General features: G+C 43.0%; 1 protein-coding gene across 2 annotated transcripts in view; it reads right to left on the bottom strand.

Annotated features, from left to right (window-relative positions):
- Positions 1–26,194, bottom strand: part of TET1 (tet methylcytosine dioxygenase 1) — a 149,279-nt gene that overhangs the window by 38,464 nt on the left and 84,621 nt on the right. For both annotated transcript variants that reach the window (XM_054034170.1, XM_054034171.1), the window contains 2 exons: positions 10,000–10,208; positions 8,051–8,201 (listed from right to left, as the gene is read on the bottom strand). In XM_054034170.1, the coding sequence (XP_053890145.1) occupies positions 8,051–8,201; positions 10,000–10,208 (360 nt within the window). The remainder of the gene's footprint in view (positions 1–8,050; positions 8,202–9,999; positions 10,209–26,194) is intronic.

The raw sequence follows: 26,194 nt of genomic DNA, 5'->3' as shown, positions 1-26,194 counted from the left end.
AGGAGAGGTTCACTGATGAAATAATATACAAGTGTATATTGAATCCAATTAACTAAGAATAATGGCAATTTGCATATGATGTGTTTAAACAATATGTATTTTGAAGCACATCAGGTTATCTGGTCAAGGTGCAAACAATCTTTTCCCTCAGACCTCCAGAGAGAAGTGAGGCTAGAGACAGCTAAGATCAGAACAAAAGGGACCTTGAGATTATTTTCACGTTCTCTCATGCTGGGTGAGCAAGCATGTCACTGGATAAGACAGGAGTCAGCTGTCATTTTTAAGAGCATACCTTTAATGGTCTTCACCTTTTGTTGTAAAAAGCTTTCCAACAGCATAAACAAATCCACTAGACACTTTTTAGTAGTGTACTTTTTGTATAATCAGTTTTTATATTTCCTGTGCTATACAAGCTGTCCCTCATCAGTCATGTTCACATGCAATAATTAAACAATTATTTGACTGCATCATGTTTAAGGACATATTAGGAGGCATGATACCCAAAAGAAAACTAGTCCATTATACATGGTAGTCAGGAGAACCAGTCCATCAGCTGGGCTGACAGCAGTGGGAAAGTGGCAGAACCCAGGGATGCCATTCATTTATTCTAAGGGCTGGTCTACACTAGGAGGGGAGATCGATCTAAGATACGCAACTTCAGCTACGCGAATAGCGTAGCTGAAGTCGAAGTATCTAAGGGTATGTCTACACTACGAAATTAGGTCGAATTTACAGACGCTGGTTTTATAGATATCGGTTTCATACAGTCGATTGCGTGTGTCCCCACATAAAATGCTCTAAGTGCATTAAGTCGGTGGACTGCGTCCACAGTACCCAGGCTAGCGTCGACTTCCGGAGCATTGCACTGTGGGTAGCTATCCCACAGTTCCCACAGTCTCCGCCGCCCATTGGAATTCTGGGTTGAGATCCCAATGCCTGATGATGCAAAACAGTGTCGCGGCGGGTTCTGGGTACATGTCGTCAGGCCCCTCCCCCTCTGTCAGAGCAACGGCAGACAATCGATTCACGCCTTTTTATCTGGGTTACCTGTGCAGACAACATACCACGGCAAGCATGGAGCCCACTCAGCTCAGCTCAGCATCACCATATGTCATCTGGGTGCCGGCAGACGTGGTACTGCATTGCTACACAGCAGTAGCTAATTGCCTTTTGGCAGTAGACGGTGCAGTATGACTGGTAGCCTTCATCAGTGATCTGGGTGTTGGCAGACGTGGGGCTGCATTGCTACACAGCAGCAGCCCCTTGCCTTTTGGCAGTAGATGGTATATTACGACTGGTATCCGTCATTGTCGTATTCCAGTTTGATCAGAGGCACCTGGGCAGACATGCTTTGTCTCCTGGAGACTCAGTCCCGCCAGCAGTCCTATTGAACCGTCTTGACGATGATGGCTAGCAGTTGTAGTACAGTATCTTCTGCCAAGCACCCAGAAGATGCCGAGGGCTATCAGTCATGCTGCACCGTCTGCTGCCAGCTTAAGATGTAAAAAATAGATGGACCAGATTTGTTCTGTATTCATTTGCTTCCCCCTCCCTCTGTGAAATCAACGGCCTGCTAAACCCAGGGTTTTGAGTTCAATCTTTGGGGGGGCCATTCTGTGTGACAGTTGTTTGTGTTTCTCCCTGATGCACAGCCACCTTTGTTGATTTTAATTCCCTGTACCTGTACGCCATGTCGTCAGTCGCCCCTCCCTCCCTCCGTCAGTTTTGGGCCTTTTTTCAGACCAGATGCCAAAGCACTGGGATCATGGAGCCCGCTCAGATCACTGCGGCAATTATGAGCACTATGAACATTACGTGCATTGTCCTGGAGTATATGCAGAGCCAGGACATGCCAAAGCGAAACCAGGACCAGCCGAGGAGGCGATTGCAGCATGGCAACGACAGTGATGAGGAAATTGACATGGACATAGACCTCTCACAAAGTACGGGCCCCAGCAATGTGCAAATCATGGTGTTACTAGGGCAGGTTCATGGCGTGGAACGCCGATTCTGGGCCCGGAAAACAAGCACAGACTGGTGGGACCACATCGTGTTGCAGTTCTGGGACGATTCCCAGTGTCTGCGAAACTTTCGCATGCGTAAGGGCACTTTCATGAAACTTTGTGACTTGCTTTCCCCTGCCCTGACGCGCCAGAATATCAGGATGAGAGCAGCCCTCACAGTTGAGAAGCGAGTGGCGATAGGCCTGTGGAAGCTTGCAACGCCAGACAGCTACCGGTCAGTCGGGAATCAATTTGGAGTGGGTAAATCTACTGTGGGGGCTGCTGTGATCCAAGTTGCCAAAGCAATCAAAGACCTGCTGATATCAAGGGTAGTGACTCTGGGAAACGTGCAGGTCATAGTGGATGGCTTTGCTGCAATGGGATTCCCAAACTGTGGTGGGGCGATAGACGGAACCCATATCCCTATCTTGGCACCGGAGCACCAAGCCACCGAGTACATAAACCGCAAGGGGTACTTTTCAATGCTGCTGCAAGCCCTGGTCGATCACAATGGACGTTTCACCAACATCAATGTGGGATGGCCGGGAAAGGTACATGATGCTCGTGTCTTCAGGCACTCTAGTCTGTTTCGAAAGCTGGAGGAAGGGACTTTCTTCCCAGACCAGAAAATAACCATTGGGGATGTTGAAATGCCTATCGTTATCCTTCGGGACCCAGCCTACCCCTTAATGCCATGGCTCATGAAGCCATACACAGGCAGCCTGGACAGTAGTCAGGACCTGTTCAACTACAGGCTGAGCAAGTGCCAAATGGTGGTGGAATGTGCATTTGGACGTTTAAAAGCGCGCTGGCGCAGCTTACTGACTCATAGACCTCAGCAAAACCAATATCCCCATTGTTATTGCTGCTTGCTGTGCGCTCCACAATATCTGTGAGAGTAAGGGGGAGACATTTATGGCGGAGTGGGAGGTTGAGGCAAATCGCCTGGCCACTGATTACGCGCAACCAGACACCAGGGCGGTTAGAAGAGTACAGCAGGGCGTGGTGCGCATCAGAGAAGCTTTGAAAAACAGTTTTGTGACTGGCCAGGCTACGGTGTGAAACTTCTGTTTTTCTCCTTGATGAGCCCTCCACCACCCCCCCTTCCGGTTCATTCTACTTCCCTGTAAACCAACCACCGCACCCTCCCCTCCCCCCTTCGAGCACCGCTTGCAGAGGCAATAAAGTCACTGTTACTTCTCATTCATGCATTCTTTATTAATTCATCACACAACTAGGGGGATAATTGCCAAGGTAGCCCGGGATGGGTGGGGGAGGAGGGAAGGAAAAGGACGCACTGCAGTTTAAAACTTTAACACTTATTGAAGGCCAGCCTTCCGATGCTCGGGCAATCAACTGGGGTGGAGTGACTGGGTGGCCGGAGGCCCCCCACCGTGTTCTTGGGCGTCTGGGTGAGGAGGCAATGGGACTTGGGGAGGAGGGCTGTTGGTTACACAGGGGCTGTAGCAGCGGTCTCTGCTCCTGCTGCCTTTCCTGAAGCCCAACCATACGCTGGAGCATATCAGTTTGATGCTCCAGCAGCCGGAGCATCGACTTTTGCCTTCTTTCTGCAAGCTGACGCCACCTATCATCTTCAGCCTGCTACTTGCTCTGTTCAGTCCGCCACCTCTCCTCTCGTTCATATTGTGCTTTTTTGCACTCTGACATTGACTGCCTCCACGCATTCTGCTGTGCTCTTTCAGTGTGGGAGGACATCTGGAGCTCTGAGAACATATCATCCCAAGTCCGCCGTTTTCTCCTTCTAATCTTCGCTATCCTCTGCGAAGGAGAAACATTTGCATCTGGTGGAGGAGAAGGGAGTGGTGGTTAAAAAAGACACATTTTAGAGAACAATGGGTACACTCTTTCACGTTAAATTTTGCTGTTCACATTACACAGCACATGTGCTTTCGTTACAAGGTTGCATTTTTCCTCTTATATTGAGGGCCTGCCGGTTTGGTGAGAGAGATCACTCAGGCAGTGCCAGGCAACAGAATTCGGCTTGCAGGCAGCCATGGTAAGCCTCAGTCTTTTGGCTTTTTTAACCTTCATAACATGTGGGAATGGTTTCAAACAGCAGCGCCCTCATTTCCCATACCAAGGACCCATTGGGTTGGCCATTTAAAATGGGTTTGCAATGTAAAAGGAGGGGCTGGGGTTTCCGGGTTAACATGCAGCACAAACCCAACTACCCCACCACACACACACACACACACACACACACAAACACCCAATTCTCTGGGATGATCACTTCACCCCTCCCTCCCAGCGCGTGGCTAACAGCGGGGAATATTTCTGTTCAGCCGAGCAGGAACGGGCACCTCTGAATGTCCCCTTAATAAAATCACCCTATTTCAACCAGGTGACCGTGAATGATATCACTCCCCTGGGGATAACAAAGAGAGATAAGGAATGGATGTTGTCTGCATGCCAGCAAACACCGGGACCGTACACTGCCATGCTTTGTTATGCAATGATTCCAGACTACGTGCTACTGGCCTGGCATGGTAAAGTGTCCTACCATGGCGGACGCGATAAGGCAGCCCTCCCCAGAAACCTTTTGCAAAGGTTTTGGGAATACGTGAAGGAGAGCTTTCTGGAGATGTCCCTGGAAGATTTCCGCTCCATCCCCATACATGGTAACAGACTTTTCCAGTAGCTGTACTGGCCGCGATTGCCAGGGCAAATTAATCATTAAACACGCTTGCTTTTAAACCATGTGTAATAATTTACAAATGTACACTCACCAGAGGTCCCTTGTGTGTCCTCAGGGTCTGGGAGCACGCCTTGGGTGAGTTCGGGGGTTACTGGTTCCAGGTCCAGGGTGATAAACATATCCTGGCTGTTGGGGAAACCGGTTTCTCCGCTTCCTTGCTGTGAGCTATCTTCATTGTCTTCATCATCACCATCATCTTCTGCGTACCCCGAACCCGCTTCCCTGTTGCGTGTTTCTCCATTGACGGAGTCAAAGCACACGGTTGGGGTAGTGGTGGCTGCACCCCCTAGAATGGCATGCAGCTCCGCGTAGAAGCGGCATGTTTGCGGCTCTGTCCCAGACCTTCCGTTTGCCTCTCTGGCTTTGTGGTAGGCTTGCCTTAGCTCCTTAATGTCTGTTACAGCTGTCCCCCTGTTGGGACTCCTTTTTCCCCCTTCCTTTCTGTTTGTGCTGAGTGGCCGCCCCCCCTGGCCATGGAACTGACCAAAGTCACAGCCTGGCCCTGCTCATAGAAATGGCTTGTGCAGACTGACTGGAGCCATTGCTCTGCTCAGGGAGGTGGGGGCTTTTTCGCTCCTTTGTCTAGCTTCTTTGTTCGGACCCGGCTCGGTGTAGGGTGCTCTGCCCAGGTATGCAAGACCTAAAGTGGCCACGTAGCTGAGCATATGAGTCATACCTGTGACTCAGAACTTGCCCAGACATGTCCTGTGCCTACCTGCAGTTTCCCTGCCTTCTCTCCTCCCCTGGATTAAGGGGAACCAATCAAAGTTACTGGCAGGAAACTGCCTGAATTTGCCCTTAAAATCAGACATTTTCTGATCAGACCCCCGGAGAAGGTCCTTGCTTTGCCACCTAGTCTGATCAGCTAGGGGTCTTTGGGGGGCCCTCTCCCGGCTCTTGTTTGTTTTTGAGCATACCCCCCGTTTTTAAACTCCCCTCCCACGAACAACGAATTTGTGCCTGGAAATCTTCTGATTATTGTAAGCGAATCGAGTCCTCTCTGCGTCCTCTGATGCTGAAACTGCTGTTCCTGCTGCTACTTTGGAGATTGGTAAGGAAAAACCTCTTGCACACTCCCCTTGTTCTAGCTGCTGGCAGGGTCAGCAGGCAGACCCAAGCTAACTCCTTGGTCTGTATCTGTAATCTGTTTCTTGCTCCGCAGCGCCTTTGCTGCTAGAAATAAGCCTACTTGCAGCCACCACTAGTTAAACACCCCCTCTCCCCCCTTGAAGCTGTATCCTGGGCACACACCACTCTGCCCTCTGGAACTACCCCTAGTATAAGGTGCACCCATTAGGTTAGATTTAGCCTTTAGTCTAGATAAATTGTAATTTCATTTTGCAGAGTTGTGGTTAAGTTAGGTTTAGAAAATTGCTTGCATTGTACTCTGTAAGTTAGGCTTAAAGAATTGTTGCATTGTGTTTTGTTACTTGCTAATTTGTGTAGTCTTGGTTAAGTTAAATCATAGATAAGATTTTGCTATGTACTGTATAATTGTCTCTCTGCTGTTTAAACTTGCAGCCTGTCTGCTCTCTGTTTCTCTCTCTCTCTCTCTCTTTTAATCCCTTCCCCCACCTGCTCACCCCGCTCCTGCTGCTGCCAAACCTCAATTGTATTACTAAAATCTAACATAGAACCCCATTGGTTACTCTTTTTCTCTCTAACAAACCTCACATTTTACATTTAACCACTGTGACATATTTTTACCTAGAGTTGTTGGCTATTTAACACATTTTACCCATAACTGTTAGTTGGTTATATGCTGCTGTGACACACCCTTTACATAGAAATTGTTAGCTACCTGTTAATTGGTTACCAACTGTATGGTACCCCACTGTATTGTACCCCACTATTGAAACCCCCTATCCTATTTACTAAAAGAAACCCCTCCCCAATTGTCTACCGTAACAAACTCCATACCCCTCACAATTGAATTTTCCCTGTTTTTGCATTTTCTTAATAAAGTTTATTTTGCACCCCACCAGTGCAATAGTTGTCCCCCAAGATCCCCTACCTGCTGGCAGAGTCACTTAATTTTCACGTGGCACTGCTGTGTGTTCCTGTTATGGCCTCTGTCCTTCATGGCCTTTGAGACTTTTTCTAATATTTTGCCATTTTGTTTACTGCTACGGAGTTCAGCTAGCACTGATTCGTCTCCCCATATGGCGAGCAGATCCCGTACCTCCCGTTCTGTCCATGCTGGAGCTCTTTTGCGATCCTGGGACTCCATCATGGTTACCTGTGCTGATGAGCTCTGCGTGGTCAGCTGTGCTCTCCACACTGGGCAAACAGGAAATGAAATTCAAAAGTTCGCGGGGCTTTTCCTGTCTACCTGGTCAGTGCATCTGAGTTGAGAGTGCTGTCCAGAGCGGTCACAATGAAGCACTGTGGGATAGCTCCCGGAGGCCAATAACGTTGAATTCCGTCCACACTACCCCAAATCCGACCCACAAAGGCCGATTTTAGCACTAATCCCCTCGTCGGAGGTGGAGTAAAGAAACCGGTTTAAAGGGCCCTTTAAGTTGAAAGAAAGGGCTTCGTCGTGTGGACGTGTCCAGGCTTAATTCGATTTAACGCTGCTAAAGTCGACCTAAACTCGTAGTGTAGACCAGGCTTAAGATCGAATTGTCTGGGGTCCACACAGCGCGGGATCGACGGCCACGGCTCCCCCGTCGACTGCACTACCGCTGCTCGCTCTGGTGGAGTTCCGGAGTCAATGGTGAGCGCATTCCGGGATCGATATATCGCATCTTAACGAGATGCGATATATCAATCCCGGATAAATCGATTGCTACCCGGCGATACGGCGGGTAGTGAAGACATACCCTAACACAAGATAGGGAGACTGTACTACAGGAATGCAATCTGTGGGTGTCCAACAGAGCTTTACACTTTTTTATTTGGGTGAGCCCTGAATGGCCACAATGTACAGGCATCTAGGAGTGAAGTGTGTAACAGGCTTTCTAAAGGTGTCACTCTGTTATTACTGCTTGTAAAAATATTTTTTTTTGTTCTATTAGATGTTCACATAGTATGAACATTTCACATGAACACAAATAAACTTACACAGTGTTGCTAAACCTGCACCCAGAAACAAATCAAGAGACACATAATAGCCATATGAGAATAATTTTTAGGGCATGACACTGCATAGCAAGATACACTGAATTTTCATCAAGTGGTGAGAAAGGTAAACGTATAAGTTCTATGGTGGAGGGGGCGCAGGCAAACGTGCATGTGTGCGTATGTGAGTGAGTAAGTGGACATCTGTAGACTCTACCACTAGTCCTCTAAACATTCCTATCAAATTATTTTCAGAGAAAGAACTTACTTGTTTAGGGTCATCTGTGAGAAGTCTAAATTTCCTGGGGTTTTTGCTTCTGGCAAATTTACAGCCATTGAAATACATACTCCATGAACAGCCAAATGAGAATGAGGCTCCACAAGTTTCAGGATCAAGTCCTTGACATGCACAAGTGCGGCTATAAGACAGGTAATTGCATAACAATCAGCTGGCAAAGCAGAAACTTTCTTTAGATACATAATTACTTACATGACTTCTATAATCCATAGTGAAATAACAGAATGATTTATAAATATATCTGAAATCTTTAATCAGTTGTTTCTGTTAATAATTATCTATTTATGAAAGTATGATTGGCTTATTGTTCTTAAAGAGTCACTCACAAGTAATTCAAGCCCCAAAACTTTTATCTAACATGAAACTATATATCTCCTTGTTATACCCACCCTACTGTAATTTTGACTTCTCCAGCTTTGACTAATTTTTTAAAAAAATGCAAGTAAGTACCACTCTTATTATAGCTGTCCTGCAGCCCAATAAATACTGTCCACAGCTCTGACTGTGTGTGGAACCAGTATATCGAAAGCCATCCACATTTTGAAATGAAAGCATGCTAACATGGAGGAACCATTAAAAGTAAATTAGATTTAAGTCAAAGTCACTGAAGAGTTGTAAAAGGATTCTGATTAGAGACAAGCTCTCCAAGGATCTGCACTGAGGCAGAACTGCTATTGCGGTCTCATTTGGCTGCTGTAAACTTTCCAGTCAATTTACCAACCAATGGGATGAATTAGTTTCATTTCTGACGTGCAAAGGAACATCCCAGGCTTGAGTGCCCAGGCTCTCTCACCTACAAAGCTCAAGAAGTTTGATCATAACCTACTCTATCCTGAGCAGCACAGCATCAGTAGGAATGTAGCAGGGGCTAGAGCATGCAGGGAAAGGTTTTGTTTTTGTCTTTTTTAAAGTCTGGACATCTGCAGAGAAAACTCATGTGGAGAAAGAGAGAGACAGTCAGGCTTTTGGGGAGATGAGAACTGACTCGAAGAAGCCAAGCTGGTAACATTGCTCTGAGGATGGCTGAGCCATGGATGCCTGTAAAAGCAGACAGTTCTTTTATAGCTGGGTACCTAGGAGAACTGTGGAGACAGTTGAGCAAGGTGAGTGTGGAACAGGACAAAACTACTAAAGAACGCTCTATTTCTGTCTAGAAAAACAAACAAACAACCCAGTAAGAGGCCTCCGTTATCCCTCCAGTATCTTGGTGTCTACATTTATTTCAGAAGCCCCATGTTGCAACATACAAGATAATGGCAATCTTCAAAAACAAACAAACCCATAAAACCATCCACTCAGGAGAAATCAAAAATCAATACAAAATGTGGGTACAACTAGCTAAAAAGCGTAAGACGCTTACAATTTTCCATTTACAAGAGAGCTTGAAAAAGTGTTACATATAATTTAAAAACCACCCCATTTAGGGACATTATGGGCTAGATTGTACCTGATATGACATGCACTGATAATGGTGTAGAGCCACACTGCCTGAGGGGGAAGTCCTGGTGCAACTGTACCACCAGGAGATGCAATTCTTCTGGGACTCCCACCACACAGAATGAGTGTACACACTATGCTCTTCCTCAGGGAGGTGCAGTATGCTTTCCACTCATAGTCCAGCCAAAACTGATACAGGGTGGCAGTCACATTTCACCTCCTTCCCATCTCTTTGGGTGATGAGAGGCCTTGAGTACAAACAGAGGGAGCAGTCCGTGTACTCTCTTAGCACATGTATACCTGGTTCACAGTCTGGCCCTTAGTGAATAACAGGAATTTAACATCACACTAAAATGACACCCAATGGTCTGTATTTTAAATAAGCTTCTATATTTTGATTTTTAAATCAAATATGTTTCCTTTTATGCAGACCAACCTACAAAACAAGGAGAAAATAAACAGGTGCTATGAACGTCACTTACTCTTCGTTTAACGCACATCTACGGCTTGTGGGACAACCATATTTTCTGAGACTCTGTGTCAGTTCTTTATATAATGTATCAGCCAGAAGATGAGGAATCCCTTCCCAGGCCAAAATCAGAATCACTATGACGGCAGTTTGGCAGTGATGTCCTGCACGCTGACGTACCAAACACAGCAACTTTTCCTCATCACTACTTCTTCGTATCACCTGCAAGAATCATTTTATTCATTCTTAGATTAGGAAAGGATATATTTCTAAGATCTTGATGCCACATCCTTACTCACAAAATAAACCCTTACTGACTCACCATATAATCTTTTTATGCATTACTAAATAAATAAATTACATTCAAAACAAAAAAACAAAAAAACAAACCAAAATACTTAAATAACAGCTAAGTATGTACTTCTCCCATTGAAGTCAACAAGAGTCATTTTTGGGACCTGTCCAATTAACTTCAATGCAAGTTGAAGCCCTAACTGTTAAACTAGCTAGCAAAAAAACAAGAAGAGCCAAGGTTAATGTTCTATAAACTTGGAACGTCCTAACTTTAGCTCATTTATATCACAAGCTTAATATTACTGAAACATTCTGTATTAATTGTGAATTTCTATTCTCTATGCTGGAATGGCCTAGATTTGAAACATTCTAGTAGGAACCACTGCTGCCCAAAGAGGTCCCACAATCATGGGCTCTGGAGAGTACCATATCTTATCCTCTTCTGTGGAACATGTTTCTGCATTTCACTCTGGTCTGTGTAAGAAATCAGGAAATTTTTTCTGTGCCCCATTGAGCAGAAACAATCAGGAAGATGGGTTAAAAAGAAAATAATAATAGGGGAAAATGACAATCCTGGTATAATCGATCCACTGAAAACCTAACCTCTCCTGTGAATTGATATTGTAATGACAAGACTTCCTCTAAAAAGTAAAATGCAGGTACATAAAAGAACATATCACAAAATTACATATACTTACGTGTTAGGATAGTTTCTATAGTTATTACCAGAGATCATATAATTAGAAGAAAGCAGTGAAAAGAGGTACATTGTTTGCTCCCTTTCGGCAATAAAACTATAAGTAAGACTTTTCCTTGATGCTGTTTATATCAATATAGGCCTTAAAATAACTTCTCAAGAGAACTTGGAAGTTAGACTGTGTTCTGTTGGTCACATAATTTAATAACTTAGCAAACTTCACCCATTCGATATCACATACTGAAGACTAGACAGAATACAGGATCATATTATTAGTGATGCTGCAGAAAGAGAAAAAAGGGATACTAAATATCTCTAATTCCTCTGTATTTAAATTGTAAAATTTTTAGGGCAAGGACCATCTTTTTGTTGTGTGTTTGTACAGCACCTAGCACAGCGTACTCCCAGGGAAATTCTGTGCCACTGTGCACGTGCAAAATTCATGTCCTACCCAAGAATATTTTTTTCTCTGCAGAAAATATGTTCTGCTGGAGAGGGGCTGCAGTTATGCCTTTCGCCCATTAGGGGCTGCTGTGTTGCCAGAACAAAGGACAGCTACTCCTGGGTGGGAGAAGCCCCAGCTGCAGATAAGGAAGAGAAGAGGCTGGGTTCCTCACATAATCCTCCCCGTGGGGCCAGGTGGGGAGGCACAGGATAGGGGGGGACAGGCAGTGTGGGGTACATGGGGCTGCTGGGGGGGAGGTCACAGGCACCCCCAAGTTCAGATGGGTTAATGGGGGGGATAGACTGGGGCAGAGGCTGAACGGAAGTGGGGGTGAAGAGACAGGGGGAGGGGGTGATTGAGTGAGAGTACAGGGCCACATGGGGATGGGAATAGGGGGTGGCTGAGCGGGGGGGGTGCAGAGACACATGGGAATGGGGCGGGAGCTACAGGGCCACGTGAGGATGGGGTGGCTGACTGAGGGTGCAGGGCCACATGGGGATGGGGGGTAGAGGGCTGCAGGGACACATGGGGATGGGGGAAGAAGGGGTGGCTGAGTCAGGGTGCAGGGACAAATGGGGACAGCAGGAAGGGGTGCAGGGACACACTGGGACAGGGGCAGATGTGCCTGACTGAATGAGAGAGGCTAGGGTCAGCCAGGGTCTGTATGGGGGAGTGTAGCAGGGTGGATACCCGCTTCTGCCCTGAGGGGTTTGGAACAGCCCTGGGAGAAAGCTGTTGCAGGGAGAAGCAGCTACTGGGCTGATTGGGGAAGTAGCTGCAGCTCGGCCACGCCCCAATCAGAGCCCAACTGGCCTGTATAAAGAGGCTGGGAGCCAGGAGCTCAGAAGTCTCTTTTGGTCTTCAGAGGGAGAAGGGCCTGGCTGCAAGGAGCTAAGACAGAGTACCTGGGTGGAGCAGGGCTGGGGAAAGGCTGGGTAGCTCCAGCCTGGAAAGCCCCAGGCTGCGGCCTACTATTAGGCTAAGGGATACTGGGGGTTGCAGAGGGCAACCCAGGTGTAGGCCAAGGCAGCAGGTCCGGTCCCAACCCTACCAGTGATGAGTGGCTGATACTGCAGTCTGCCCTTGGGTGTGGGGCTAGATGATGACTGGCAGTAGCCTTATTCTGAGGTGAGGTGGGGTTAGTGGGTGGGGGTTCCCCTGGGAGGGGAGACCCATCATGTGTGGGTACTGCCAGGGGGCAGCACCCAGAGCAAGGGGCACTGGGGTCCTGGGAGGGACATGGGAGCCAGTAGGAGGACAAGGCGGATCACTGACCTGCAGAGGGCACTCCAGGCTGGATTGAGCTGATTCCCCCAAGTGACCAGCAGGAGGCACTGCAGGGGTGAGTCTGACCCCTTACAGGGAGGCTCCCAACTCCCTAACAATCTCCACCCCACCCCCTCAAAAAAACCTGTTCCATACTTCTCCCATCCACACCCAACAACCTTCCAGGTTCACTCCCAGGCTGCTTCCCAGCAATTACTTCCCTCTAACTCAGCTCCTCCTTTATCCCTGACTCTCTCCCAAGCCTTTGCACTGTTTCTAAGGAGGGCAGGAAATACAGTTCTGTATTGTAGTTTAAATGAATTATTACTCAAAGTTCTGTATTAATATGCCTAGTAAGGAATCTATTTGTCAAAAAACATTTCCTGAATCTTTTTTGTTGTCTGTAGTGTTAGACATATTTGCTGACAAGTATTTTTAAATAAATTATCAAAATAATTGAAAATGGCATGATTATATTGTGTTATTTTGACAAATAAAATATGTAGAATTTTAAAGTATCGTGCACAGAATTTTTAAATTTTTGGCACAGCATTCCCCCAGGAGTAACAATGGGGTCCTGGTCTATGCCTAGTAATACAAATGATAATAGATAATCAGGAGTACTTTTAACTTTATAAGACATGCAAAATTAAGGAAAAATTTGCTTGCTATCCTACTCCTATCTGTTCATTAGGTATTTGCCATAATTAGTGTCAAAGATACATTATGAAATAAACAACAATATAATAAATAACAGGTAGATAAAATTAGCTTGGCAACGACTCAGTATTCGCCAAATAAAACTGATGGGGTACTGTAGTCTCTCCATACGGCATTGCCATTCCCACTAAAGGGTCGAGGTTCCATTTATAAGCTTAAATAACCACATAGTTGGAGCTTGGACCTCTCATGGGTAATACTGGGACAAATCTCCTCTTCATAGTCCATTCACACACAAAACTGAACTATTGAGAGGTATCCCCCACACCTGTTGCAGACATCTGATCCTTAAACTGCTGATATTCTGTTCCAGTATCTGTGTGAGACAGCGAATCAATCAACCAGTTTATTCACCTGGCTACCCCCTTTTACTAACTAGGATTATCTGTTACAAAGGACTAGTAGTACAGAAATCATATATATGAAGCTCATGTTGAGAAAGTCATGAATCACAAATGCAGTAACAAGCATGTACAGGCACAGTATGGCAACTATGACATCCTGACAGAAATGCAAGCAATAATATGCAAGGACACAATAATTTATTACACTATACTACACAGAAAACCCAAACATTCAGCATGTGGGCAAGATAGTGCTGATGGACTACAAATGCAAGAAGGCAAGAGGCCTTCACCTGCCCATATGATACTTTTAATGTCTGGGTCAACACGTGGGTTGCCTACCAGATCAATGACCCAGCCTCCTTGTTGTTGCCACACGAGTCTAGCTGTAGTACATGATCCTTGACCTAGTCATCCATAAGCATACGAAACATTCTGACTAGTTAATGTGAGGGGCCAGCCACCTTTGCAGTTTCCCTGAAAACTCACAAACAACCAGAGGGTGTTGAATAGATTTAATATTAATGGATTCAGAGGCAAACTGTGCCAGCTTAGCTGGAAAAAATAGGCACTATGCTCATTTGTGTTAAGAGAAAGGCAGTTACAAATCATTTAAATTGAAATCTGAATAATACACGTAACAAACACTGATATACCTTAAATTTAACAAAAAGCCTACTAAGTACTTCTAATTGCAGTACCAATCCTCAAAAACAGTCCTGGTAGTGACTAAGCAACCACAATTTGTTACATAGGGAAAATAACAAGAGTAGGAAAATACTTCATTTTCCATTTGGTCTAAGTTGGAAGTATTTACAGGAAGTCTATTGTGCCTGATATACAATACAAATAATTTAGAATTCATGACAGTTAATATTTTATAAACTTTGTAAAAACATAGTTCTTCCAACTCAACAAGAGAAGAAGGATTTAATTTCATTGTTCAACATAAAATATGATGTTTCTAGTCTTTCTCTTTCTCCAGCTTCATAACTGATATGAGAAAGGTTAATACCTCAGTTTCTCAGTGCAAAATAAAGTTGTCCTTTGTGAGCTCTAATACATTTCTAAACTGCAAATGTATAGTTCAGAAAATATGATGGTCAGGAAAATAATTTATACAGCCATCATACCTCCCTGGAGTGCAATATGACTGGAATTTGCTTCTTTATTTATGCAGAAAATAATGTGATACCTTTATTGGACCCCAAAACCACTTTATAATATACTGCCTTTCAGGTCATAAAGATGGCAAATAGATTTATCAGTTGTCTGAGTTTTATTTTTGTGGCTCTTCTGAAATTGAGTATACCATATGCTCTTAATTGTATTGTGTTGATTTGATTCCTGCAGCCTTATTGACTTCTGCTCTTTGTATCCAAGGTAAGGTACTTTTCTCGCCTGGTAACCTAGTTGGAATTCACCATGAGGCTAAATAGTTAAGTACAGTTCCTCCCTGCCAGCAGATGGTGACAGTGCAGCTAGAATTCTGGTGTAATGTAATTTCCCATATAAGTAGAGCATGCCAGCTCACATTCCACAGCTGACTAGTTGAAATCAGTAAAAAAACAAACCCTGTCTCTATTAACACCTACTCATTCCACAGCAACACCATAAAAAAAAAAAAAAAGCATGTACAGGCACAGTATGGCAATCGTGACATGGAGATATCCTAGAACTGGAAGGGACCTGAGTCCAGCCCCCTGCCTTCACTAGCAGGACCAAGTACTGATTTTTGCCCCATATCCCTAAGTGGCCCCCCTCAAGGATTGAGCTCACAACCCTGGGTTTAGCAGGCCAATGCTCAAACCGCTGAGCTATCCCTCCTCCCATATCCAACTTTAATTCACATAACAGCAAACTTTAGTGGGATGTCTGCACGGCTTGAGGGCAGGTCCAGCAAACCAAGTTAGCAGGTAATTCTTGCAATTTATCAACCCTTCTAGCAAGGCAAATTGCCTTTAAATACATTATCTTGAAAGAAAAAGAGAGAATTCTTATAGCTCTCAGAGTGATTTAACAGCGAGCTCTATTACATCCTTGTATTCATGGATTCCCAAAGAGTTATTTGCAGGCCAAGAGCAGCATGTTGAGCTCTGTAATACACCTCTCCAGGGCTTACAATACAGTCTCGACTATTATAATGTAGGTGCAAGTCAGCTGTCCACCGTTTTTCCCCATGTGCAGGGATGGGCTTCCGGAATCCTGGGTGTTGGCCAGCTGGACTGCTCCTTCCTTCCTTCCATGGGATTTGCTCTTACAAGTGGGGCCCTAAAACATTCCAACAACACATTCTTTTCCAATGCATGCTGAGATCAGAAGTAATGTGGCACTTTACTTCTGACCAGGCATTCTACAAGGCAAGTAAAATCAAGGTTTCACTTGATTTCTGAGGAACACTTAAAGTACTAGTTTTGACCTATGAAGTCCTAGATGATTTGGGTCCTCACTACTGAAGAGACTACCTCTCTCCCTGTGCAACAGGAAGCAGTTACGATATTCTGTGGTACTTAAGTCTTAGTCTGGATCGGTAAAAAGCACAGTCCTGTGGCACTTTTAAGACTAACAGATGTATTGGAGCATAAGCTTTCGTAGGTGAATACTCACTTCGTCAGACGCATGGCTCATGCTCCAATACATCTGTTAGTCTTAAAGGTGCCGCAAGACTCTCTATTACTTGTGGTACTTAAGATAATAGCACCTGATTTAATTGTGAAGGGGCCAGTGACAGGGTTTTTCAGTGAGGAATTCTGAGCTCTGGAATCAACTTTCTGCATTGATTCCTCTGGATCTAGATTTCATAACCTTCAGGATACCTCACAAAACTCACCTGTAATCCCAGCTGTTTCCTGGGCAGAACAGAGAATGCTACTGAACAGGGTAAGGTTACAAAAGAAGACATGATATTATGTTGGTTGTTAGGGAGATTAACAAGTATAGTTTTGAGGTTTAAAACCTATTGAATTTATTTTGTTTGGTAAGGTTTGTTTTTAACTGTATTTAATGCATCTAGAGTTTGAGATCCAAATAAATAAGCTAAAATATGTACTATAATAGGACTAATGAATTTAACAAAGTATCGTCACAGATGGAATTTTAGATCTTGTAGCCTGCAAAATATGCCCAAACTGAGCTAGGCAAAAACTTTAGGCTTCACCAAAATATAGCAATTCAGCAGGGAAGGATGCTATTCCACTCAATGGAACTGATTGAGAACAGGGTACTCAATGTCACTTAAAAATCCTAACTGCACTGACTTAATCTGTGACTGGAAACAAATACAATCAATCATCAATACTAGTATTAAAAAAAATCAGTGAGTAGTGATATCATATCGGATGAGTAGAGAAATCAAATTTTACAAATGTCAGTCCTAGATATTGGCTAACTTGCTTTTGAGTGAAGGTAGAATGGTAAAGTGTCTGCTAACGTTCAGTTACTTTTACCACACCAAGACAGTGTATCTGTGTTCAGATTTTTAAAATGTTAAGCCTTTTCAACATTTTACTTAGTTGTACTGAACAAGTATGATGTAACTCAATCAAATATACAAAGAAATACTGTGTTTAAAATAGCACTTTCAGATTTGTTTTGATGACTTGTCATTTAGGGCACCCGTTTTTACTGCTATTAATGAGGGATTTCTAATTTCTCAGTTACATTCAAATGCCTGTTTGTATCAAATGCTTTACTGAAATCTAAATAACTTAAGATCACTGCATTCAATTTTACTATAAACTGGTAATTATCTGAGTGACTGGCATGATCTGTAAATAAGGATCCATACTGCTTATTGTTCATCAAGTTTTACTCTTAAATGCTTACAGATTGAATCTCTTATTGTTTGCTTTAGTACTGGACCAAGAATTAAAGTTACACCAACTGTCTGATCATTTCTTGGATTACTCTTTTTATGCATCTTAAAGATGAATAGTACATTTTTTTCTCCCCCATTTGACTGTTGTAAATGAGTTAAACAAGAGAGTTAAACCGTTTCCTTGGCTAGCCCTTATGAAACCTTAGATGCATGTATTCTTTCAGCTGTTTATCAGTTCTTTTCATCAACTTGTTTGGAAAGCGCCTAGCATACTTTGATGTTACAAACATACAACAGCAGTAATAATCTGATAAAATTCTCATTAGAATATAACACAAATTCCATATTCTCAATGTTTTATTGAGATTGACTGAGATGAAGTTACTGAGTGTTGCAGCAAACTTGAACACTCTAATATTGAATTCCCCATCTCATTTAGCTTTGGTTCTGATCTCTGCTTGACTTATTTACCCCTAATATACTTTTAAAACTAAATTTATTTCCTGTAGTTAATTCATTTTTCACGTTTGCCATTCAACTTTTCTCAATGCAAGTTTTTATTGATACCACATACTCATGCCTTCTTCCTTTCCTTTTTTATTATTTTCACTACTATAATTTCTCTGTTTCCCTTGGTTATCAAAGTAGTCACAGCAGCATTTTCTTATTCTTAGGTAAGACAACTGCTTCCTGACATTTATCTGTAACAGTATCTCTTAGGCTCTTCCATTCCCTCTGCATCACTTTGCTTCCAGATATTTTTACACCTGGGTCCTCCTTGCCTGCCTCCACACTAGTTCATTTGATTTTCTACATTGTCCGACAGTTAGTGTATCTGTTTACTATAATGGTCCTCCCTCAACAGAACAGATTGTTACAATTATACAGAATAACATGATTGTGTTTGCAATTATATATGAATTGGCAATTAAAGTGCTTAAAATCAATCCCATCTTACTTATTATTTACATTGGACCATATGTATACAGGATCTTAAAGGAGATATGCTACAAATATATCAAAGCTAGTTGCTAAATTTGCTTTCCAGATTGCAGAAAGTGCAGAAATTAGTTGGCAAAACCTCTCCCATGAGCTTTGCTGATATTACTTATGATGTTGGGGATGCAATTGACAAAATAAGAAAGTAAATAATCTGTTGCTACCATCTGATTAATTTTGCTCCTTAATGTATGGAAGAGAGAGAAGGGAAATCAATATTTGCAGGTTGTGAAAGGATAAAGCTGTTAGGAAAAGAAACAATTTTCAGACTTTTAAGGTTTTATTATAAAAGATGGAATGCAAACACATACATGCACAATACATACTAGGGAAGGTACTGCCAGTGTTATCTGAAAACAAATGGAAATGGCAATTAATTTTTAAAAGTTAATTAACTTTTCAATTGCCATTTTAATTTTATGTTGGGCTGAAATTTGACATGCAAACTATAAAGCCAGAAAATGACTTAAAACTATTACAATGGATGGGTGATTTAATATAGTGTAATAATATAGTCATTAAAATGGGTTTGCAATGGTTTTAGATGTTTTTCTAACTAAAAAACTTCCTAATTTTACAAGATTAAATTTTGCAGCCATTTAGGGCTAGATTTTCAAAAGGTCATTTTGGCCAAACTGTAACTATAATGAGTATTCATTTACATCCATCAGAAAATTGCCTCATTTACAATGACTGTAAGCTACAAAATGTGTTTTGAATGTTTTCAGTGAAATCTAATATTTGTTAAAAGTAGTGGACTAAGCACTACAGATTGAAACCTCCTAGTCTCAGACTAAGTAGGACCAACTCCCCACAGTGTTCTGCCAACATTCATCAGTCCTATTCTAAAAAGACAACTTTTGGACATGAGTTAAACTGAGTCTATCCTTCGCCTCTCTGCTATTACAGCCTTTTCTAGGAACAACCAGTGATGACTGCACTGAAACCAACAACTTATTCCATGTAGTTTTGATAGGAGGCCCATACATATTTGTACACAAAGCTAAACTAGGTATCATACATACAATATGCTTGATTTTTTTTCCTTCATTTTTTGTACTTTCTTTCAGTGTTGCATTTTGTCACCTACTAGTCCTGTACTACTTAGGATGCCAAATCTCCACAGTATTTTACAGCTGGTTTTCACTGCACTGAGTTATTTTGTAACTTAAACTCTATGCATGACATAACAACTCATATTTACTGTTTATATGTAAAAATGTAGGCATGTGAAATAACATGTTAATTTGCACATTTTTTTAAATCACAATTTCAGTCTCTGTGTTCAAGTTGTTCCTAACCAACATCTTTTATTTTGGATCACTGATTATAAGAATCATGCTTTATACTAAATGATACTTTCTTTTAATTTTTAAATAATTAAATGTGTTCGGTCTCCTGCTCTGATTTATTATGGTATATCCATGGGTTCAATCTAACTACACTAGAGGAGATCGTCAGGTCCTATTTAAATAATTCATCGTTTAGTTAGTTAAAATAAAGATGTTTTAGTGAATAAACTATAATAGGGGAAGATTTTATGGGTAACTGATGAGACAACAACCTGTTGGTCAGAGCAGAAATATAATAAACAGTTATGAAATAAATGATAGCTCAACATATGTTGCAAAAGGTAGAAGTGGGCATCATTTTCTTCAGGAAATACATGGCCCAGTAACTAGAGTGGGATTACTAAAGAATTGTGTCACAAAAAAATGAACTTCCTCCAGCAATTAAGCTAAAAAAGTATAACAGAAACAATAGGAAAAGCCCATCTCCCAACCATGACATAATTACACTGCGGCTAAAAAAGCTCAAGAATATAAGTGATATGGAGATTCTCATAAGAACTATTTTGCTCTTTCTTAGCTCAGTAATGCTATTGGTGCAATTTGCTTCAACTGTGCAAATGCTTTAGTTCTACTTACTTGAATTATTTCTTTAAGATTGTTGAAGTAATTGTCTCAACCATTGGCAGGAGCTCTGGAATAAGGAATAAGTTCTCTGTGAATAAAAATTACTTGATGTATATTTTCCCTTAAAATAAGTCAGTCTATCTAATTAGCAGGTGTATGAATTAAGGTACACAAGTAGATAAGAATTAGGTTTTTTGGTTGAAGCCTAACATGTTAGGTGCTGAACTGTTGTGTGAATGATAAATTACTTTGCAATTTGTTAAAGATTACCAATATGGATCAGTTAAAACTCAAATACAGTAGGAATGGTACACAATAATCAATTAAATATGAAATTTTACTTGTAAGTAAAATATGAGACTACAGGAAATTACTGGATCAAAAAAACCGCGTGACCCAGCAAGTCCTCGTTAGGGCTATTTCATTTCCCCCATTCTCTTCCACCACTCTGCTCCGACACTGCATGCCTGCCCCCTCCCTTCCCCCTTTCTCTGTTTTCCCATAAAAGTGCACAGATGTCTCCTTGTGGGGGTTTTTTGTGTCTTGTTTTGTGTAAGGCTTTTTCTTGTCTCCAGGTGGGATTAGATAGGAAGCATATCTATTCCCATATCTATTCTATTTGTGAGTTTGTTCTGTGTGAATTGCTTGTTTATTGACAATTTCCTAATTTGTGGATTTTTTTGACTCTCCTAAGCAGCGGGAATAGTTTGTGTCAACATCTCTCAACTACCTCATTCATACAGTCTGATTCTCCACTGCCTTGCACCTTTTGTAATCATTTACACCGGTGCAACAGGAGTGCAAAATGGGTGTTAAACATTACCTGGCTGATCTGTAGCTTTTTATGCACTGGTGTAAATAACTACAAAAGACACAAGGCAGTGGGGAATCAGCTCCTCTAAATCCAGTGGCTAAAGCAGACTGAAACAGGAAGGGGAACTCTCATTGCTCAGTGCTCCAGCCAAAAAGGATGGGATGCTACTCCTACATTGTAGTGAGAGAAGGGGATGCTCTCACTTTGTTTTTAGCAGAGGAAGTGGGAGCACACTCTCCTCTGATCCCTCATTCATTAATCACTGTATACATCTATTAAATCATGTTAAATTTTTATCTTTTCCATTGAGAATGTGATATATCTTTACATTCACCTTGTCACAGAGGTGACAGAGGTTTAAAAACTAATTAACCTATCTGACCCATGATGAAGCTTCTCTAGAGTACTAGCAGACTCTCTGTGAAAAGTGAGCATAGTATGATTATTGTCCTTAATATACTGAACTTATAGAGCAGTATTTCTAAGAAAATCTCAGTGTTTTACAACATTTAATTAAGCATCACAATATCCCTTTGAGATAGTTACAGTGAGCACTAAGAGGAGTTTCCTTACCTGTAACTGGAAGTTTTTCATGATGTGTGGTCCCTATATGTATCCCACTATGGGGTTACGCATGTGCCCGGAGCCAGAGAATTTGAAAGCAGTGTCCGCTGGTCCGTACATGCACCCTGGCTCACCTTGTGCCTCTAACCAAGGAGATAAAAGGTGGAGTGGACTGACTGCCTCTCCAGTTCCTTTTCTACTGCGATTCAGATAAGATCCAAAGCAGAGGGGAAGGAAAGTGGGTAGTGGAAGACAAATAGGGATTACACATCTCGAAGAACTTCCAGTTACAGGTAAGTAACGTCCTCTTCTTCTTCAAGTGATGGTCCTTACTGTATTCCACCATGGGTGATTGACAAGCAGTACCTAAGTAGGATGAGGGTGTAAGGATGTAGACGGTAGGACTGAGTGGAGTACTGCCGTCCCAAAGGAGGCATCAGCAGAGTAGTCCTTCACCAGGGCATAATGTCTTACAAATAGGTGAATGGAGCCCCATATGGCCACTTTACAGATGTCGAGGGGCACCTCCTGAAGAGATGCCACAGTTGTTGCTTGCACTCTAGTGGAATGAGCTCTTATCCCATGCCAGGTGGGGCGTTTGAAAGCTGGCAGAATAGAATGCAGCCAGTGGAGATTGTCTGGGTAGAGATGACGTGCCCTTGGATTCTTCTGCTATAGCAACGAACAGTCTCAGGGATTTCCTGATTGGTTTTGCTCTCTGTAGGTAGAAAGCCAAGGCCCACTGAACATTGAGGGAGCAGAGTCTTCGTTACTCTGCAGAAACGCGCAGTTTTGGAAAGAACACAGATAAGTGAATGGACTGGTTAAGGTGAAATTTTGCTTTCCTGGAAAGTAGACTGTTGATAGGGTGATTTGATTGCTGATACACCAGTTCCTCAGGGTGACTGTTTCTGTACACAGGGAGAAAATCTCCCCCTCCACCCCCCCACTGATGTAGAAGACAGTTGTAATGTTGTCTGACCATAAGGAAATAGTGAGCACAGATGAACAGAAGAAAGGATTTGCATGCTTTCTAGACTGCTTGCAACTCCAGGATATTGATGTGTGGGGGTGATAACAGATTTTTCAGTGTTTATGCTGATTCCCAGTGAATAGAAGAGACATAGCAGTATGGAAGTTAACACATAGGCTTCCCGGTGGGACTTGGCAACAAGGAGCCAGTCGTCGAGGTAGGGGAAGACAATGAGACCACAATGTCTGACCGCTATTGCTGAGAATATCTTGGTAAAGACTTGGGGTCAGTCGCTCTTCTGAAGGGGAGTACTCTGTACTGAAAATGGTTGGAGCCTACCATAAATCTGAGAAAGCATCTGTGTGCAGGATGAATGACTATGTGAAGGTAGGCATCCTTCATATCAAGAGCCGTGACCCACATGCCCTTTTCTAAAGATGGAATTATCGCTGCCAACAGGACCATACGAAATATGAGTTTGCGAATGAAGCAGTTGAGATGGCAGATTGGTCTCAAATTGCCCTTTTTCTTGGGTATCAGGAAGTAGGCTGAATAAAACCCTCTCCCTTGATATTGAAGAGGGACGAGTTCTATCACTCCTCACTGCAGTAAGGAGTTCACCTATTGTTTGAGAATACGGTCATGGCAGTGATCCCTGAAAAGGGGTATAAGAAAGGGGGTTTTGGAGGAAGTACGGATGCAAACTCTATTGTATAGTCAGAGTGGATGACATTCTGCACCCACCTGTTCATTGTTATCACACTCCCGGTGTTGAAAAAAAGTGCTAGGTAACCCCCCAAATTTTGTGTGGGGGTAGGAAAGTGTTGGGCTTAGTCTTTTGCGACTCTTGAGCTCCCGTCAAAAATAATATCAGTCTCAGCCCCTGGCTTGATATCCCAAACCTGTTGCACAATGTGTAGGGAAGAGGGACTTTTAAACCCTTGGTCTTCTACGTGGTGGATCACAGGGCCTCTGATGGAAAAACTGCAAAGCCATTTGTCTAGATTTGACCGATGGGTGGTGAAACTTCTTCTCAGGGGCAGGGGTGTATATCCCCACTGAGCAGAGGGTAGCCCATCAATCATAGGTGCTAGAACTAGAGATGTGGGGGGTTCTGCTGCACCCCCTGGCTTGAAGTGGTTTCCATTATATACAGGGTTTACAGTTTGATTCAATGGCTCCCACCACCCCCACTATAAAAATTGTTCCAGCACTCCTTCCTGCAATCCTTCAGGGTATGAAGGGACTTGTTTGTCGTTTAGTTGAAGAGGTGTGATTAATGAGGGGAGAGATAGCTCAGTGGTTTGAGCATGGGCCTACTAAACCCAGGATTGTGAGTTCAATCCTTGAGGGGACCACTTAGGGATCTGGGGCAAAATCAGTACTTGGTCCTGCTAGTGAAGGCAGGGGGCTGGACTTGATGATCTTTCACAGTCCCTTCCAGTTCTAGGAGATAGGATATCCCCATGAATTTTTTTTAATTGACGGGTAGGTCCTCAGTGGTATTCTGGACCTCCCTAAGGAACACTGATGGATGGATCCTGGGGTTGGGAGGAGCCAGAGATGGTGGTACTGACAGAACACAGTCTGGTATCAACCAAGCCCAATGCTTATGGGCTTTCTTGTTGTGCTTCTGGAGGACTTAGGACATCCTAAATCCTCCTGGGCCAAGCCGGTGGGCTTGCTTACTGCCAAGTCCGACTTTTTTTTGAAGTGGACTTAGAGGAAGACTTAGTCTCATGTTTAGGAGAATACTTCCTAGCTTCCTGACAAGACCCCGCATGGGGTCTGTGGGGATAGATTCTCCCACGCCAGAGTTGGACTTCGCAGCAGGAGATGCACTGCTTGCTGAATCAGACCGATATACAGAAGGGGGAGGTTTCCCTGGGCTGAGTCCGATTCAAGTCTCACGGCCTACTCCCTGAGGTGTTTGTTGAGACGAAGTTCTAGCCCTTCTCGGGTACGGCTGGGGAACGATCAGCAGATACTGCATCTCTCTGCGATGTGAGCTTCCCCAAGGCAATACAGGCAGCACTGGTGGTTGTTATTGACTGAGGATTGTGGGCAGGAGGCCAAGAGTTTGAAGCCCAGAGTCTTGGGCATAGTTCAGTACCCTAACAGGGTACAAGCCGGGGGGAGGTCCCCCCAGGAGACTAATCTAATGCTAAACAATAAAAACTATAAAAACTGTTAAGCTATCTACAAATTATTTTGTAGAACGAAGCCAAAGCTGTGAACAGTAAAGATCTGACCTGGACCATGCAGTGATGAGAGAGAACTGGAGAGGTGGTCAATCCTCCCCGTCCTTTATCCCCTTGGTCAGAGGCACGAGGTGAGCCAGAGAGCATGTGTGGACCAACAGATGCTGCTTTCAAATTCTCCGGCTCTGGGCGCATGCATAACCCCACAGTGGAATACAGATAGGGACCATCACTCAAAGAAGAATCCAGTTTACAGATTAGTAAACTGAGGCACAGACAGGTTAAGTGACTTGCAGAAATAGGAACAGAATCCAGTCTCAACTCCGGCTGCCCCTACTCCAGCTACCAAACAACATCCCTTCCTGTTGTATTATAATTTCAAACCAGTGCAGTTTGCGCCATCAGAGAAACATATTTTCAGAAATTGTATCCACTCATTTGGTTCGTATATCATAGTAACTGTTTCCCTTATTTGCTACAGCCAGAATAATGGCTTCACATTTTTTTCCACTGTAAACCTTACATTTGTTCTTTTGTCTGCATAATTGTTCTATTAAAAATACTGGGGCAGTTTTGCCATATTTAAACACTTTACATTTGTATACATTAAACTTTAATTTCTTTCTGCAATCATCACAAAGAGCTTAATTGTCTGCATCTAGCAGCATTCCAGCACATAAGAAAGAACAGTTCCAATTTTGGTCACATCAAATCTTTTTCATCCAAAATAAAACTTCTTAATTTCATATGTACTGAGGTACCCCAAACTGATCAACTATGAGAAAAATATTTGCAGGAAAACAATACCCACTAAACAAATTCCAATAAATTATAATGTTATGCCAAGAGAGAGACAGCCCTACAGGAGAATTTTGCAGAAAGGTGAGCTAACAATTCATAAGACTTTTCATTTTGAGATCATCACTGGATCATATTCAGAGCTTTAAACAAGATTATAGACCTCTAGTGACAATAAGCTATTCAGGAAGAATGGAGTTGCAAATTCCATTTCAATGTGCATCCAGGGGACATTATTTTCTACAACAGAATTTACTTTACAGCCCTCCCATGTGTATTTCAAAGTCTCCTGGCTGTATAAGTTTCAAAAAGGCATGCTAATTTCACTCTCCCTTAACTACTGTAAGGGAACAGATACAT

The sequence above is a fragment of the Malaclemys terrapin genome, chromosome 7 (assembly GCF_027887155.1).
Source record: "Malaclemys terrapin pileata isolate rMalTer1 chromosome 7, rMalTer1.hap1, whole genome shotgun sequence".
Taxonomy (NCBI): Eukaryota; Metazoa; Chordata; order Testudines; family Emydidae; genus Malaclemys; species Malaclemys terrapin.
This window is presented reverse-complemented; position numbering and strand designations above follow the sequence as displayed.